The sequence below is a fragment of the Ranitomeya variabilis genome, chromosome 4, assembly GCF_051348905.1.
Source record: "Ranitomeya variabilis isolate aRanVar5 chromosome 4, aRanVar5.hap1, whole genome shotgun sequence".
Taxonomy (NCBI): domain Eukaryota; kingdom Metazoa; phylum Chordata; class Amphibia; order Anura; family Dendrobatidae; genus Ranitomeya; species Ranitomeya variabilis.
Genome location: NC_135235.1, coordinates 284,672,884 through 284,691,828, shown reverse-complemented (window position 1 = coordinate 284,691,828; position 18,945 = coordinate 284,672,884). Strand labels below are relative to the sequence as shown.

The following is an 18,945-nucleotide window of genomic DNA, read 5'->3' as shown; positions in this document are numbered from 1 at the left end:
GGCAATATGGAGAAGTCAATGAAAAGGCAAATGTTGCATTACAACAGTGCAGATTTAAGATGACTTTAATATATTCCAGCTGTACAGTAAGGAGAAAACGTTTGTGGGGCGGTTAGAATTATCTGTATTTCCACATTAAAATTACCTAAGTAAAATTTGATTATCATGTATGTCCCGATAATTGATAATAAGAATACATGAATAATTTAGGAACTCTTCTCATTTGTGTTTTTATTGAAGGCTAATAGAATCGGTTTTGTATTTTTGGAGTTTTTATTCTTGAGTTCTCATTCATTCTTGGTTTGAGTGCAATTTTTTAAATTCTAGTTTTCTTCTATTATTATTTTTGCCATCAGTCCTAGAAACCAATGAAAACACATCCAAATGCCCTGGAGGAACCTGCAGCTATTTTCTGATAATTTTTATAACCGTTGCCTTTCATGTTGTGAAATCTGGAATAATTCATTGACATTTTGGGGTCGTGAATATGGATTCCCTACAAGCGATGAGCGCAAGTGCTCGTTACTCGAGTTTGCCGAGGGCTCTTGGGTATGCACAGAGTATTGCAGGTGCTCGAGTGACATATCCAAGTCCCTGCTCTCGCATGATGCACAAAGTACCGCGGGTGCTCGAGTAACATGTCTGAACCCAGGCGGTCACATGACGCACCAGGTATCGCTGGTGCTCGAATGACATGTCTGAGTCCCCACAATGGCATGATGCACCAAGTATTGTGGGTGCTTGAGTGACATGTCTGAGTCCTCGCGGTTGCATGATTTACCAGGTATCGCTGGTGCTCGAGTGACATGTCCGAGTCCCCGCGGTCACATGATGCACCAAGTACCGTGGGTGCTTGAGTGACATGTCCGAGTCCCCGCGGTCACATGATGCACCAAGTATCGCGGGTGCTCGAGTGGCATGTCTGGGTTCCCACAGTCACATGCTGCACCAAGAATCGCGGGTGCTTGAGTGACATGTTCAAGTCACCGCGGTAACATGATGCATCAAGTATCGCAGGTGCTCGAGTGACATGTCCGAGTCCCCGTGGTCACATGATGCACCAAGTATTGCGGGTGCTCGAGTGACATGTCCGAGTCCTCGCGGTCGTATGATTTACCAGGTATCACTGGTGCTCGAGTGACATGTCCGAGTCACCGCGGTCAAATGATGCACCAAGTATCGCGGGTGCTCGAGTGACATGTCCGTGTCCCCGCGGTCACATGATGCACCAAGTATCACTGGTGTTCGAGTGACATGTCCGAGTTCCCGCAGTCACATGATGCACCAAGTATTGCGGGTGCTCGGGTGACATGTCCGAGTCCCCGCAGTCACATGATGCACCAAGTTTCGCGGGTGCTCGAGTGACATGTCCGAGTCCTCGCGGTCGTATGATTTACCAGGTATCGCTGGTGCTCGAGTGACATGTCTGAGTCCCTGCGGTCACATGATGCACCGAGTATCGCGGGTGCTTGAGTGACATGTCTGAGTCCCCGCAGCTGCATAATGCGCCAAGTACCGCGGGTGCTCGAGTGACATGTCCGAGTCCCCGTGGTCGCATGATGCACCAAATATCGCGGGTGCTCGAGTGACATGTCCGAGTCCCCGCAGTCATATGATGCACTAAGTACCGCGGGTGCTCGCGTGACATGTCCGAGTCCCCGCAGTCGCATGATGCACCAAATATCGCGGGTGCTCGAGTGACATGTCTGAGTCCCCACGGTCACATGATGCACCAAGTATCGCGGGTGCTCGAGTGACATGTCCAAGTCCCCACAGTCGCATTATGCACCAAGCACCGCGGGTGCTCGAGTGACATGTCCAAGTCCCCGCGGTCGCATGATGCACCATATATCGCAGGTGCTCGAGTGACATGTCCGAGTCCCCGGGGTCAAATGATGCACCAAATTTCGTGGGTGTTCGAGTGACATGTCCGAGTCCCCGCAGTTGCATAATGCACCAAGTACCGCGGGTGCTCGGGTGACATGTCCGAGTCCCCGCAGTCGCATTATGCACCAAGTAATGCGGGTGCTCGAGTGACATGCCCGAGTCCCCGCAGTCACATGATGCACCAAGTATCGTGGGTGCTCGAGTGACAAGTCCGAGTCCCCACGGTCAAATGATGCACCATATATCGCGAGAGCTCGAGTGACATGTCCGAGTCCCCGGGTTCACATGATGCACCAAATATCGCGAGTGCTCGAGTGACATGTCCGAGTCCCCGCAGTCGCATTATGCACCAAGTAACGCAGGTGCTCGAGTGACATGCCCGAGTCCCCGCAGTCACATGATGCACCAAGTATCGTGGGTGCTCGAATGACATGTCTGAGTCCCCGCAGTTGCATAATGCACCAAGTATAGCGGGTGCTCGAGTGACATGTCAGAGTCTCCGGGGTCACATGATGCACCAAGTATCGCGGGTGCTCGAGTGACATGTCCGAGTCCCCGCAGTCACATGATGCACCAAGCATCGCGGGTGCTCGAGTGACATGTCTGAGTCCCCGCGGTCGCATGATGCACCAAATTTTGTGGGTGCTTGAGTGATATGTCAGAGTCCCCGCAGTCGCATTATGCACCAAATACCACAGGTGCTCGAGTGACATGCCCGAGTCCCCGCAGTCACATGATGCACCAAGTATCGCGGGTGCTCGAGTGACAAGTCCGAGTCCCCGCGGTCAAATGATGCACCATATATCGCGAGTGCTCGAGTGACATGTCCGAGTCCCCGGGTTCACATGATGCACCAAATATTGCGAGTGCTCGAGTGACATGTCCGAGTCCCCGGGGTCACATGATGCACCAAGTATTGCGGGTGCTCGAGTGACATGCCCGAGTCCCTGCAGTCGCATGATGCACCAAATATCGCGCATGCTCGAGTGACATGTCTGATTCCCCGCAGTTGCATAATGCACCAAGTATCGCGGGTGCTCGAGTGACATGTCTGAGTCCCCGCGGTCACATGATGCACCAAGTATCGCGGGTGCTCGAGTGACATGTCCGAGTCCCCGCAGTCGCATTATGCACCAAATACCACAGGTGCTCGAGTGACATGCCCGAGTCCCCGCAGTCACATGATGCACCAAGTATCGCGGGTGCTCGAGTGACAAGTCCGAGTCCCCGCGGTCAAATGATGCACCATATATCGCGAGTGCTCGAGTGACATGTCCGAGTCCCCGGGTTCACATGATGCACCAAATATCGCGAGTGCTCGAGTGACATGTCCGAGTCCCCGGGGTCACATGATGCACCAAGTATTGCGGGTGCTCGAGTGACATGCCCGAGTCCCTGCAGTCGCATGATGCACCAAATATCGCGCGTGCTCGAGTGACATGTCTGATTCCCCGCAGTTGCATAATGCACCAAGTATCGCGGGTGCTCCAGTGACATGTCTGAGTCCCCGCGGTCACATGATGCACCAAGTATCGCGGGTGCTCGAGTGACATGTCCGAGTCCCCGCAGTCGCATTATGCACCAAGTACTGCGGGTGCTCGAGTGACATGTCAGAGTCCCCGTGGTCACATGATGCACCAAGTATGGCGGGTGCTCGAGTGACATGTCCGAGTCCTCGCGGTCGTATGATTTACCAGGTATCAATGGTGTTCGAGTGACATGTCCGTGTCCCCGCGGTTACATGATGCACCAAGTATTGCGGGTGCTCGGGTGACATGTCCGAGTCCCCGCAGTCACATGATGCACCAAATATCGCGGGTGCTCGAGTGACATGTCTGAGTCCCCACGGTCACAAGATGCACCAAGTATCGCGGGTGCTCGAGTGACATGTCCAAGTCCCCACAGTCGCATTATGCACCAAGCACCGCGGGTGCTCGAGTGACATGTCAGAGTCCCCGCGGTCACATGATGCACCAAATATCGCGGGTGCTCGAGTGACATGTCCGAGTCCCCGGGGTCACATGATGCACTAAATTTCATGGGTGTTCGAATGACATGTCCGAGTCCCCGCAGTTACATAATGCACCAAGTACCGCGGGTGCTCGGGTGACATGTCCGAGTCCCCGCAGTCGCATTATGCACCAAGTAACGCGGATGCTCGAGTGTCATGCCCGAGTCCCCGCAGTCACATGATGCACCAAGTATCGTGGGTGCTCGAGTGACAAGTCCGAGTCTCTGCGGTCAAATGATGCACCAAATATTGCGGGTGCTCGAGTGACATGTCTGAGTCCCCGCAGTTGCATAATGCACCAAGTATAGCGGGTGCTCGAGTGACATGTCCGAGTCCCCGCGGTCGCATGATGCACCAAATATTGTGGGTGCTTGAGTGATATGTCCGAGTCCCCGCAGTCGCATTATGCACCAAATACCACGGGTGCTCGAGTGACATGCCCGAGTCCCCGCAGTCACATGATGCACCAAGTATTGCGGGTGCTCGAGTGACAAGTCCGAGTCCCCGCGGTCAAATGATGCACCATATATCGCGAGTGCTCGAGTGACATGACCGAGTCCCCGGGGTCACATGATGCACCAAATATCGCGAGTGCTCGAGTGACATGTCCGAGTCCCCGGGGTCACATGATGCACCAAGTATTGCGGGTGCTCGAGTGACATGCCCGAGTCCCTGCAGTCGCATGATGCACCAAATATCGCGCGTCCTCGAGTGACATGTCTGATTCCCCGCAGTTGCATAATGCACCAAGTATAGCGGGTGCTCGAGTGACATGTCTGAGTCCCCGCGGTCACATGATGCACCAAGTATCGCGGGTGCTCGAGTGACATGTCCGAATCCCCGCAGTCGCATTATGCACCAAGTACCGCGGGTGCTCGAGTGACATGTCCGAGTCCCCGTGGTCACATGATGCACCAAGTATTGCGGGTGCTCGAGTGACATGTCCGAGTCCCCGCGGTCACATGATGCACCAAGTATCGCGGGTGCTCGAGTGACATGTCCGTGTCCCCGCGGTCACATGATGCACCAAGTATTGCGGGTGCTCGGGTGACATGTCCGAGTCCCCGCAGTCACATGATGCACCAAGTATTGCGGGTGCTCGAGTGACATGTCCGAGTCCTCGCGGTCGTATGATTTACCAGGTATCGCTGGTGCTCGAGTGACATGTCCGAGTCCCTGCGGTCACATGATGCACCGAGTATCGCGGGTGCTTGAGTGACATGTCTGAGTCCCCGCAGCTGCATAATGCGCCAAATACCGCGGGTGCTCGAGTGACATGTCCGAGTCCCCGCGGTCGCATGATGCACCAAATATCGCGGGTGCTCGAGTGACATGTCCGAGTCCCCGCAGTCATATGATGCACTAAGTACCGCGGGTGCTCGAGTGACATGTCCGAGTCCCTGCAGTCGCATGATGCACCAAATATCGCGGGTGCTCGAGTGACATGTCCGAGTCCCCGCAGTCACATGATGCACCAAGTATCGTGGGTGCTCGAGTGACAAGTCCGAGTCCCCGCGGTCAAATGATGCACCATATATCGCGAGTGCTCGAGTGACATGTCCGAGTCCCCGGGGTCACATCATGCACCAAACTTCGCGAGTGCTCGAGTGACATGTCCGAGTCCCCGGGGTCACATGATGCACCAAGTATTGCGGGTGCTCGAGTGACATGCCCGAGTCCCTGCAGTCGCATGATGCACCAAATATCGCGCGTGCCCGAGTGACATGTCTGATTCCCCGCAGTTGCATAATGCACCAAGTATCGCGGGTGCTCGAGTGACATGTCCGAGTCCCCGCAGTCGCATTATGCACCAAGTACTGCGGGTGCTCGAGTGACATGTCAGAGTCCCCCCGGTTGCATGATGCATCAAATATTGTGGGTGCTTGAGTGATATGTCCGACCCCGCAGTTACATGATGCACCAAATATCACGAGTGCCCGAGTGACATGTCCGAGTCCCCGGGGTCAAATGATGCACCAAGTATTGCGGGTGATCGAGTGACATACCCGAGTCCCTGCAGTCGCATGATGCACCAAATATCGCGGGTGCTCGAGTGACATGTCTGAGTCCCCGCGGTCGCATGATGCACCAAATATCGCAGGTGCTCGAGTGACATGTCCGAATCCCCGCGGTCGCATGATGCACCAATTATCGCGGGTGCTTGAGTGACGTGTCCGAGTCCCCGCGGTCACATGATACACCAAGTATCGCGGGTGCTCGAGTGACATGTCCGAGTCTCCGCGGTCACATAATGCACCAAGTATCGCGGGTGCTTGAGTGACATGTCTGAGTCCCCGCAGTTGCATAATGCACTAAGTACCGCGGTTGCTCGAGTGGCATGTCCGAGTTCCCGGGGTCACATGATGCACCAAATATCGCGAGTGCTTGAGTGACATGTCCGAGTCCCGGGGTCACATGATGCACCAAGTATTGCGGGTGCTCGAGTGACATGTCTGAGTCTCTGCGGTCGCATGATGCACCAAATATCGCGGGTGCTCGAGTGACATGTCCGAGTCCCCGCAGTCACATGATGCACCAAGTATTGCAGGTGCTTGAGTGACATGTCGGAGTCCCCGCGGTCGAATGATGCACCAATTATCGCGGGTGCTTGAGTGACATGTCCGAGTCCCCGCAGTCACATGATGCACCAAGTATTGCGGGTGCTTGAGTGACATGTCGGAGTCCCCGCGGTCGAATGATGCACCAATTATCGCGGGTGCTTGAGTGACATGTCCGAGTCCCCACGGTCACATGATGCACCAAATATCGCGGGTGCTCGAGTGACATGTCCGAGTCCCTGCGGTCACATGATGTACCAAGTATCGCAGGTGTTCGAGTGACATGTCCGAGTCCCTGCGGTCACATGATGCACCAAATATCGCGGGTGCTCGAGTGACATGTCTGAGTTCCCGAGGTAGCATGATGCACCAAATATTGTGGGTGCTTGAGTGATATGTCCGAGTCCCCGCATTCGCATTATGCACCAAGTACCGCGGGTGCTCGAGTGACATGCCCGAGTCCCCGCAGTCACATGAAGCACCAAGGATCGCGGGTGCTAGAGTGACAAGTCCGATTTCCCGTGGTCAAATGATGCACCAAATATCGCGAGTGCTCAAGTGACATGTCCGAGTCCCCGGGGTCACATGATGCACCAAATATCGCGGATGCTCGAGTGACATGTTTGAGTCCCAGCTGCCATGTTAGACAGCCAAAAAAACAAGGGGGATTAGCTGACAAACAAGGGTAACTAGAGTAAGGAGGACTTGCGCTCATCACTATTCCCTAGTCCCTACCACTCTGTGCTATGAACTTTAAGGCCACCATTTTTTTGTACAGCGCAGCTCCATTCAATGTGTTGCGTCCGATGCCGGATACCGCAGGACAGCTTCTAATCTTTTAACTAGGAGCTCTTCGGCAGTACTCAGCAGTGGAAAACCCTTTCATTAATATCCCCCAAACATTAGTAATGTCCTCCTCCACATTGTGGGCCGATATGTTAATAATGCTCCCCTATGTGGTCCTATATATTAACAATGTCCCTCTATGTGACCAACATAACCATTACCAACCTGGAAAATTTGCGGATTCACTTGCCATAAGTGTATGTAAGGGCATTTTCATCTCAAATTATGTCCTGAGTTATACAGTGGAATTTGCCAGATGGAGTGGATATAGCCAAGTCTGTCCAAGGCAACCTTTTTGAGCCTATGACCTTTGATAGTTCTGACAATAAAGCCCACTTTTGAGAAAAGATGCAAAAATTTAGTGAAATTAAAGCATAGTGACACATTTTTGTGCGCCAAAATTGACCTTTTTTTACCGAAAGCCGACTCAATTGGATTGATACATTTCTCCCTGGTACCTTCACTTTAAAACTTTTGCATCGTTGTACTGTTCTCTAAATATAATATTTGCAATTTTCCAATTTTCACGTTCTCATATTCTAACGCTACAAAATACGGGAGGGTGATATTTAGGACATGGCTGCAGATATTATTTCTAAACTAGATGAAATAATTCTTTATAAGTATCGACCACAAACTCCAGTTTAGAGTTAACCAAGGACAACTAGGCTAAGGTTTCCCATCACCGAGCATTTCAAGGCCATGCATTGTCTACAAGAGACACTGTTCATCTTTCACGGATAATTGTAGATATGTTTCCAGGAGGTCAATAATATCATGTCTTAGGAACACAGATGATTGCATCATAAGCTGGAGAGTCCTGGTCGGCGCTGCACTCTGAATACAGCCGGCGATGTATTGTCTTCTGCTTGTACCTATTCTCTGTGTACGGCTTTGTTCCCACATGCGTAACTCTGTTCTCAGACTTATAGACGAGAGGGACCAGATGAGTTCATGGAGATAAACAAGAGAAAACTTCACAGAAAAAGAAAACAACATAAGCCTCCTTATGTTAATGCCAGTTAAACTCTTAACGACCGGACCTAAAAGGGCCTTAAAGGGTCATCAGGTTTGGCCGATATGAGATACGGTCACCACCTTTAAGGGCAGATATACAGCTTTCTATAAAGATATATATCTGCCCCAATCCCGACCTAAAAGAGTAGAAAAAGAGCTTTTATTATACTCACCTGCAGGGCGGTCCGGTCCGAGCGGTGTCGCTGGTCTTGGTCCAACCTCATGAATATGAAGGACTACATGGCAGCAGGTTAACTAGTCCTCTAGTGATAATCCAGTGCTGATAAAACAGTGATTTTATCAAAATTCCAGAAAGCAGCCTAGTAAGTAACACCTCGCTGGAATCAGGGTCTCTGTCTCTACACAATGCTGCTTTCAAATTAGGTGGTATAATCTGTTGACGGATTTCCCTTAATCAAACAGCTGATGAATGAAAGAGCCAAGAGTCAGACTCCTACCAGTGTGATGTTTATAGACTATATTAAAGATAGACCATCAATATTTTAGAACTGCAGCCCCACCAATCAGACAATCCTAAGGACAGGCCATCAATGTTACGTCCCGGACAACCCTTTTATGGCTAAAACAAATGTATTCCCAATCAGTCACTTTAAAAGGGAACTGTACTTTGAACAAACTTTGCATAAATGAATAGTACAAGCGAATATAAGAAACTTTGGAATATATCTTATCAGAAAATTCTTCTTCTTTCTCCACTTAAAAGGGAACCTGTCACCCCCAAAATCGAAGGTGAGCTAAGCCCACCAGCATCAGGGGCTTATCTACAGCATTCTGTAATGCTGTAGATAAGCCCCCGATGTATCCTGAAAGATGAGAAAAAGAGGTTAGATTACACTCACCCGGGGCGGACCCGCTGCGGTCCGGTCCGATGGGTGTCGCGGTCCGGTCCAGCGCCTCCCTTCTTCATAGGATGACGTCCTCTTCACGGTGCGGCGGACCTCTCTGACCTTTCCCGGCGCCTGTGCACTGCAGTACTTTGCTCTGCCCTCAACAGGGCAGACAAAGTACGCCTGCGCAGGAGCCTCAACATGAAGACAAGAAGAGGACGTCATTGTAAGAAGATGGGAGGCCCCGGACCGGACCGCGACACCCATCGGACCGGACCATAGCGGGACCGCCCGCCCAGGTGAGTATAATCTAACCTCTTTTTCTCATCTTTCAGGATACATCGGGGGCTTATCTACAGCATTACAGAATGCTGTAGATAAGCCCCTGATGGCGGTGGGCTTAGCTCACCTCGGTTTTGGGGGTAACAGGTTCCCTTTAAGAGACACTTTTCATCCCCCTGCCTCCTGAATTCATTCACTCTTAAAAAAAATAAAAAGATCAGTTCCTTCTTGCTGAAGACAAGACAGACTGCCAGCACAGTGAGGGGTGAGATTACACAGACTATCGTACTCAATCTGGATGAGAAGTGATGAGCAGAGTGAGAAAACTAGAGGAGAGACACAGACAGAACATGCTGAGCATTCAAGCAGGTCATTTACCTTACTGCAAAGCTAGATTCATAACTACACTGCTCAGCACTGCTGTAATGTCCTCTATACCGCTGCTGCTTTTGCCTGTGTGCTAATAAAGGGAAAAAGAGAAGTAATCCCTCTGTGTACTGGAGTTTCATAGTAGCTAGTCTCTTCTCTCCAGCTCTGAGTCAACTGAAATTAAGAGATAGAGCTTGCAAAGAGGAAACTGGTGAAAATGCGGGATAGAACTCATAGTGGGAAGAAGTAGTTATTCTGACTCCATAAATGGGCTGCAAATGTGGGACTCTTTTATAGCGTTTCTATGGATGTCTTATTGAGCCAGTACTCACACCAAGAACTTCATCAAATAGTGTCAACTCGACTGCAGAGGCACGTATGGAGATTCCAGAAGAAGTTTATACAAAGGCTGAATTCTTACATTATGCACAATAGTAACTGCAGCAGGTGAAAAGACAATTCTGAACCAGGGATGTACAGAGCTTAACATCAGGCGATAATGGCTGACAAACACTAACTGGGGAAGAAGGGAGGGGTTACTGACTACAGGGAAAGAAACAGGACAAACTTCAAAAAGCAAACCTGATTGAATAGCAGTATATCAACAACACAATGAGAATACAATATGGTATGATTCCCAAGTGGTGGGACACGATAATAGAATTATTTTTCATGTTCACACACAGGACAGCTTATTCTGTAAATTTTTGGGACCTGTGGAAGTTCGGGTTCGATAGCACTTTAGTTCAAAGTTGGGTCCGGGTACCAGAACTGTAGAAAAAACTGGAGTCCGGCTCAACAGGACTGGATTTTCCTTGTCATGAGTAAGCCTGCCTAGTGCAGTCGAAACGCGTCGACTGGGTCATGTTGACCATGAAAATATTTCTTTTGTATGCACTATATTTTCTTTTGAAAAAGAAAAAGAAAAGGAAAATCCAGTCCTGTTGAGCCAGACTCCAATTTTTTCTATTTTTCTTGATGTGAGGCCAGGGCAAGGCCGGTGTCTGAGCCCTAGATGGATGAGCATAGAGCAACTGGGTGAGCTGGAATCAAGTTTCTATACCAGAACTGTACCCAAACTCGAACCCCATATAAATGAATGAGGACCCGAAGTTTGGATCTGAAAAATCTCTCTCTCCTCCCTCGAACACCCGAACTTCCATTAGAAGTCCGGAGTTCAGCATTGGACATTAGGTGTCCAGTAAGAACCGCGAACTTTAAAGCCTGGGTTAGCTCATCTCTAGTAAAGTTTCCTAAAACTACACCTAAACAAATAACATCACAGACAAAAACAGCCTTGCCAACACCAGGTCTGATTCTGACCTGTTGTTGGGAAGGCTGTGTTTTTCTGTGATGTTTTTTTAAACCTATGTCCTTCCATGAGCCATTTTTGAACGTAATGCTAAAACTATTTTCGGGTTGAGCTGCACCTCCAGTGCCAAACATTGGGTTTCATCACAGAGCTGTACAGCTGTCATGTTCCATATGAATAAAGTATATTCAGTCACCTATGTGTCACCCGTCTTTTCGGTATCTGGATTACACAAATTCCTTTGCAGTGAGGACAATCTGCAGGTGGATAACGTACATTTATCAACTGTATCTGAAACCTCTCAAGGGCCTAATAGTGAGGGTCTGGCGTATCCTCCATGGTAATCTACAATTACATGAAATGTATACTACTACATGAGCCATTCAATATGTGGAAAATTAAACGACTAAGTGCACGTCGCGAAAATTAAGACTTTGCCTCCTTTTAATTTCCCTACATTTAATAAAGTCAATGTGAAGATTATTAATGGTGTGTGAAGACAAAAGCGAAGAATGGCTAATGTTGATGTCAATTTGCGGATTTGAAAGACAATTGAGCATGCCGGCATTTATGACTATAGAGTTACAGTGTAGGTTTTACGTTTTACAGCTCCCTATTATGGAAAATAAAGGAAGTCATAAATGAAAGTAATGTAAGGCTTTAAATCGCTATTACCTTGCGAGGTTTTGGGGAAAAAAAAAAACAAAAGCGCCAAGTGAGACAGAGACGATGCACAGATAGTAGCTTTCCTTCCCGTTGCCGACAGGAAAATGGTGATTTTAAAATATTTATTTTATATGGTTAATAAATCAGCACTTAGAAATCACTTACCGTAGTTTACAGTAGGATCATTTAGGGAGGTAGCAGGATTTGTGCAATGAGGGGCAGGTCAAACCCGATGGATACAATTACTACTTTTACTACTTCTATTACCTGTTTTTTATATATTAGTCCATTTCTAGCAGTGATGTCCATTTTGGGGTTTGACATTACATATTTTCAGGAACTACAGAATTTAGAGAATAAGCTTTCACACTGATCGTGGAGATAAGAGGGGATGAGAAAGCCTGTTCTCAAAAGAGCAGCACACGCATCTGCTAAGATACCCAGCCAATAGATGGAAGGCATCTTCTCTAAAAGGCACCCTGCTAGTGAGTTGTTAGGTCTCCTGGTGCTGGCGTCGCCAGTGTCCTGAACCTGTAGTTCCTGGTCCTTGAATGGCGATTCTTGAAGTCTTCAGTCCGGTTAAGCAAAGAAAACCAGGCAATGTGGTTGGGAGGAGTATGTCACCGCGTCCTGAGAACCACTGAACAGCGATGTAGACAGCTAAGTAGGTCAGGAGGCTCACAGTAGACGCAGCAGAGCTTAGTGATGATACACAGTTGGATATTTCAGAACATTTACAGAAGATGTAGCAGAGACCAGAAAAGATACACACTTCATATGTCAGGAGACTCACTGAAGATGTAGAAGAGGTGCAGAGCTGAATATGTGAAGACTCGCTGAAGATGTTTTCAGGACCAGCAGCAGAAATCCTAGTAGTGGCTACATGCAAACTACCTGAGTACTCAGGACGCATTCCGCCACCTGAGGCCGCCTAATAGTGAGAATTATTTTTCTACTTGCGCAGCATGCAGGGGGTTCAGTAGGAGTTTTGCTTTTTTCTCAGTCACGTTTGTTACCATTAGCAGGTCCACTACAGATCGTACCCTCTGCACTGATATAATCGGACTGATCACGTTAGGACACTGAGCTGTATACACCTTTAAGAATCATACCCCAGAATATTCTGTATTTTTTAAGATCTGCTTTGCACTTCCTTGTCATTAAAATGAATCAATCATGAAAAAGAAAATAAGAAATGTATTCTAATGATTTCTGGGAGACTAACGGGAAAATGTGATACATTAATTAGCTAAATGATGTAAATTAGGACAGATAATCTCAAAAAGAAAGAAGAGTGTATTCTCTCTGTAACTCTAGCTAATTTGCATACATAAAGTAATTAACTGCTATGTGTAGCTATGAAAAATTACAGAATCATACTCGTTTATTTCACAGCTGACCTCCAAATGTTTTCGGCAAGTAAACCCCTCCTTCCCCCCTCCCAACCAGCTCAACATTTATCATAACGCCCAAAATATTCATCATAATAGAAAATAGAAGTCTTTTTTGGCAGGGAAAGGAGACTTTATTAAGACTGACGTCTCATCAGTGAGACGTAATCTAAAGTGCGTTGGAGTAAGATGTATCTAATTTAATAACTCCTTGAGGACGTGGCCAACTTTTGTTTTTGCCTTTTCGTTTTTTTTCCATCTCTTCTTCCAAGTTTCAAAACATTTCTTTTTTGTCGATTTAGTCGTATAATGGCTTGTTTTTTTGTGTGTCAAGTTGGAGTTTTGATTGACACCGTTCATTTCACCATACACTGTATTAAAAAATGGGGGGAAAAAATCACACCGATGTGTAATTATGTAAAAAATGTAATCCCATCATTGTTTTTTTGGATTTTGGAGAAGAAAGTGGTGAGGAGCACACAAAGTTTTTCTGAGTGTTTTTGGAGCAGAAACTGGGCAGAAACTCTCCAAAACTTCCTCCAAGTCTCAAAACTCCTCCAAAACTTGAAGTTTCCGCTCAGCGGATATATGCACATCATTTCTTTATGCTAGATTTTGTTTTAGAGGAAACTGAGCAAAACCTCCAAGTTTTGGATTAAGAGCTTTCGAAGAGTTTCCTCTCCAAAACTTCCTAAAAAAAATTCTGTGTGCCAATTTCTCCTACGAAAACTCAGCAAAAAGACTCTGTGCGCACATACCCATTGTACAAGTTTTTGAGGAGTTTTGAGCTTTTTAGGGGCATCTGGAAAATTTTCTGCTAAGTTTCTGCTTAAAAAACTTCCTAAAAAAAACCTCTGTAAACCTATTTTAATGGCTTAAAAAAATTCTGTAAAATTCTGATACCCAGAACTTTTTTTTTTACTTTTCTGTTGATTGATATTAGCTATAGGACCAGATAATCAGACTCCTTACTTCCGGCGATTTCCCCATCTTCCTTCTTCAACTGTACATGGAACCTGGCAGGAGATCCCAGGACAACTTCAAAAGTGTCTTCTCCCAAGATCGTTATCTTTGTAGCAACATCTAAAGTAAAATGTATGGCACAAATAAAACATCAGCAAAAGGTATAAAGAAACGATCCCGACATTTTTCAGAACTTCACCAAACGTTATTTCGGTAACCAGGTTACAATAAAACTCTGCCGATATGTGCAGAATGCGACGGTTCATACATACGAGCGGTAAAGTAGAATTTTAGCTGGGAAATGATAGAAAATGACAAAGCAGAAGGACGTCTGTAATCAAAATTCCTTTTACAGCAGAATATAATTTAATAATGGATTCGGCCACAGATCATTATTTTATACTCCTGCCCCGGGTATCTCGGCTGCGGTAGATTGTGGGGAGCACAGGCGTTTATTTTGTTTTATAAGCTCATATTTGTAAATAAATGACAAAGGAAAATAAAGTACAACACAGTCACCTAAGCCTGTTCTATAAGTGAGATACAAGGGGGGATTCACACTGAAAAGTGGGATAAATTAAAGGGATGGTCCGGTACTTTGATATGATATTGATGGTTTATCTTTAGGGCTCGTGCACATGGTAATATTTTTGGTCAGACAAAACTTTGGATCGCACTTGGACCTATGTTAGTCTACGGGGAAGTGCAAATGTCAGACATGTTTTGTGGACTGTGCTGGTCCGACGAAAAAAAAACCCAAAAAAACCTGGATCCAATATTCGGATCACACTCGGCCATGCAAGTCAATGAGTGGAAAACATCGGACTGCACTTGGATGACATCTGAGTGCATTCCGATTTACAGAATGGGGAAGATGGAGACATTTTTTTTCTCCATCTTCTTCTCATCCGAGAGAATCGGATCACAACTCTGATCAAGCTAGGATCAGAGTTTGATCAGAGTGCGATTTGCATAATTGACCCGATTCTCTTGGATGAGAGAATACACAATCGTCTGCACCCCGCCTTAGGATAGGTCATCATTACTAGATCAGTGTGGGTGCAACATCCGGTACCCTTCCAATCAGCTGTCTCCGATGATGGCAGCAGCCAGATGTGATCAGTTGCAGAGCGGCTGTGTAAGGGTACTGAAAATCCAACCCTACTTGAATGAATTGATTTGAATCCGCAGTACCCCACTGTGGCCACAATGCAATAGACGGAGCTGTGCTGTTCGGCTCCACAACCAAGCTCAACCAACTAGAGGGGGTGCTGTATGTTGTACCCCCACCAATCTGGTATTGATGGCCTACCCTCCTAAAGGCTAGGCCATCAATATAAAAGTACTTGGTAACCCATTTAACCCCCAGGCAAACGGTTAGAGTATCTGTGCAACAGTCGGCCGCACGCTCCCCTCTGGAGTGCCGGCGGCAGAGCCGGGTTTTAGCTGCGAGACTCAGCCGTATTTTAGGCAAGTGAGAAGGAGCCCTTAACAAAACAAAAAGAATACATTTGTTAAATAGATCTGTACTTGTTTTAATAATCCATGTCAGAATGGCCGTATTGAAACTTTACATTTAATATCTGCCCATCTAACCTGACTGACAGCTCCTCAATGTCCCTACTCCCTGCTGAGATCTCACACTGCTCAGTACAAGCTGCAGCTGTCGCACTGATGCTTGGAAACTGATTACACTTGGGACTCGCGAGCTCTCTCACTCTTTAGCTGGAGCCATATAATGTTAATTTCACCAACAGGACTGTAGAGCCAGTCTGACATGAATTTACAAAGTAAGTACACCAGCCTCAGCAGATCTAAGCGATCTACTTATCTGTGTATGCAATCAGTATTGTGAATTCTTGTGACAGATTCGCCTTAAATTACATTTTGACATCAATAACAAATTAAAGCAGGTTTGTCACCAGATTTCACAATGCAAACGGCGTACATTAGTAAATGGATCTCTAAGACCTGATGGGGCTGTTGCACTTATTTTGAAAGTCCATGTCAGAATGGCTGAATAATCAAGCAAGTGCACCAGGTTCATCAGGCCTAATAGATCTATTTATTAATGCGTGCAGTTTATATTGTGAAATCTGGTCACCTATCTGCCAGGATCACTGAAGCACAAATTAATAGATATAACATAACACCACAAAATGAGGTTCAAACATTATCTTATCCTGGTAAGGGCCTATAGCTTTGTTCATGCTGAGCCTCCTGGTTCATGAAAAAGAAAAGGAGAGGGGGGGGGGGGGGTGAAACTGCATGACTATGTACAGTTGTGTGAAGAAGTGTAAGGTGGTAACAGGACCCCCATAAACCAGCAGGTGGGAGAGGACCTGGGAGTAATAAGCCAGAGATGATGAGAGGCCTATTGACCTTGTCATGATGGGAAGCATGCACATTGTCATATTCCACATGCGTCCCGGACAGCTCCGCAGACAGATCACTGACATTCTTCCAGTGCCCCATTGTGTTCTCTCCCAGTCCGTCATACATGGCTCCCACATTGGTGCATGGCAGATAGTGAGCACAAGGCATAGAATAATTCCAGTCTCTGGAGGGTCGGACTGTCTGGCACTGGGAAATATTCCACATCTGGTGATAGTCCCATTTACAAGATGAATGACTGAAGTGTTACATGTATAACTGGAACCCCCTGTAGAGGCCGAGCGTTACAGACCCCGATGAGGTCAACAAGGAGGAGGAGGGATGATTCATGTTCTGCCAGAATACTGTGTGTGGAACAGGCAGGAACTGATACATTTTCTCAAGTTTTTGATTCAGGCCATTTCCTCCAGGCGGCTGTGAAGTGTCGCCCGAAACTTTTTACAGTCCCAGGAAACTTGTAGACGTTTATGTGAAACTAGATGGTGGCCCGATTCTAACGCATTGGGTATTCTAGAATATGTATAGTAGTATATAGCACAGCCCACGCAGTATATAACACAGCCACGTAGTATATAACACAGCCCACGCAGTATATAACACAGCCAATGCAGTATATAACACAGCCCACGCAGTATATAACACAGCCCACGCAGTATATAACACAGCCCACGCAGTATATAACACAGCCCACGCAGTATATAACACAGCCCACGCAGTATACAACTGTTGTGAATTCTGCTCTTGGGTTCCCTCCGGTGGTTGTTGGTAGTAATGCAGTTGTCCCTGGGTTGCAATCCTGGGCAGGTGTCCCTGCTGATTGCAGCTCTGACTGGGATATTTAGGTGTGCAGGATTCATTAGCCCTTGCCAGTTGTCCATTGTTCTTGGAGGTTTTGCATCTCTGTCTGGTTCCTCCTGCCCTGCTGCCAAATCAGCAAAGATAAGTGTCTGGTTTTGTTTCTGCAGCACACATGCTGTGTGCTTTACAATTCAGTACTATTCAATGTTTTTTCTTGTCCAGCTTAGACTGTGTTTGGATATTTCAGTCAAGTTGGATTCTCAGGAGATGCAGATATACATTCCATGTCTTTAGTTAGATGGTGGAATTTTTGTATTATCTGCTGTGGATATTTTTAGGGTTTTAATACTGACGGCTTAGTATTCTGTCCTATCCTTTCCTATTTAGCTAGCGTGGCCTCTTTTGCTAAATCCTGATTTCTGCCTGCGTGTCTTTCCTCTAATACTCACAGTCAATATTTGTGGGGGGCTGCCTATCCTTTGGGGTTCTGCTCTGAGGCAAGATAGAATTCCCATTTCCATCTATAGGGGTATTTAGTCCTCCGGCTGTGTCGAGGTGTCTAGGATGTGTTAGGTACACCCCACGGCTACTTCTAGTTGCGGTGACAGTTTAGGGTTTGCGGTCAGTACAGGTTCCACCTACTCCTGAGAAAGTCTCATGCGGCTCCAAGTTCACCGGATCATAACAGTACAACTGGCCGACAATGAGTTAAATGCATCTCAGAAGAAGGGAAGAAAGCCATTTTTTTTTCTGTAGCCTGCTTTGTCTTTTCTTCCCTCTTTTTCTCTGGGTGGCTGAGGAGTCTTGTGCTAGCATGGATGTTCAGGGATTAGCTTCTCGTGTAGACCAGCTTGCTGCTAGGGTACAGGGTATTTCTGATTATATTGTTCAGACTCCAGTTTTAGAGCCTAAGATTCCTACTCCTGATTTGTTTTTTGGGGACAGGTCTAAATTTTTGAGTTTTAAAAACAACTGTAAACTGTTTTTTGCTCTGAGACCTCGATCCTCTGGTGATTCCATTCAGCAGGTTAAAATTGTCATCTCCCTGCTGCGTGGTGATCCTCAGGATTGGGCATTTTCCCTGGAATCTGGGAATCCGGCCTTGCTTAATGTAGACGCCTTTTTTCAGGCTTTAGGATTATTATATGATGAACCAAATACTGTGGATCAAGCGGAGAAGATCTTGTTGGTCCGGTCTCAGGGTCAAGAAGCGGCAGATTTGTATTGTCAGAAATTTAGAAAATGGTCTGTGTTGACTAAATGGAATGATGATGCTTTGGCGGCAATTTTCAGAAAGGGTCTTTCTGAATCCGTTAAAGATGTTATGGTGGGGTTTCCCACGCCTTTCGGTCTGAGTGATTCTATGCCTCTGGCCATTCAGATTGATCGGCGTTTGCGGGGGCGCAGAACTGTGCGCGCTGTGGCATTGTCCTCAGAGCAGATGCCTGAGTCAATGCAGTGTGATAGGATTCTGTCTAGAACGGAACAACAGGGATTCAGACGTCAGAATAGGTTGTGTTTTTATTGTGGCGATGCTTCTCATGTCATTTCAGTCTGCCCTAGGCGTACAAAGAGGATCGCTAGTTCATTTACCATCAGTACT

At 47.1% G+C, this 18,945-nt stretch overlaps 1 protein-coding gene across 7 annotated transcripts in view; it reads right to left on the bottom strand.

Moving 5' to 3' along the window:
* The window catches only part of MORN1 (MORN repeat containing 1), a 401,375-nt gene that overhangs the window by 296,154 nt on the left and 86,276 nt on the right, over window positions 1-18,945 (bottom strand). For all 7 annotated transcript variants that reach the window (XR_013213208.1, XR_013213209.1, XM_077250079.1 and 4 more), the window contains one exon: window positions 14,160-14,270. Coding sequence is in view for 5 of the 7 variants with exons in the window: in XM_077250079.1 (XP_077106194.1) it covers window positions 14,160-14,270 (111 nt within the window). In the remaining 2 variants the exon portion in view is untranslated. The remainder of the gene's footprint in view (window positions 1-14,159; window positions 14,271-18,945) is intronic.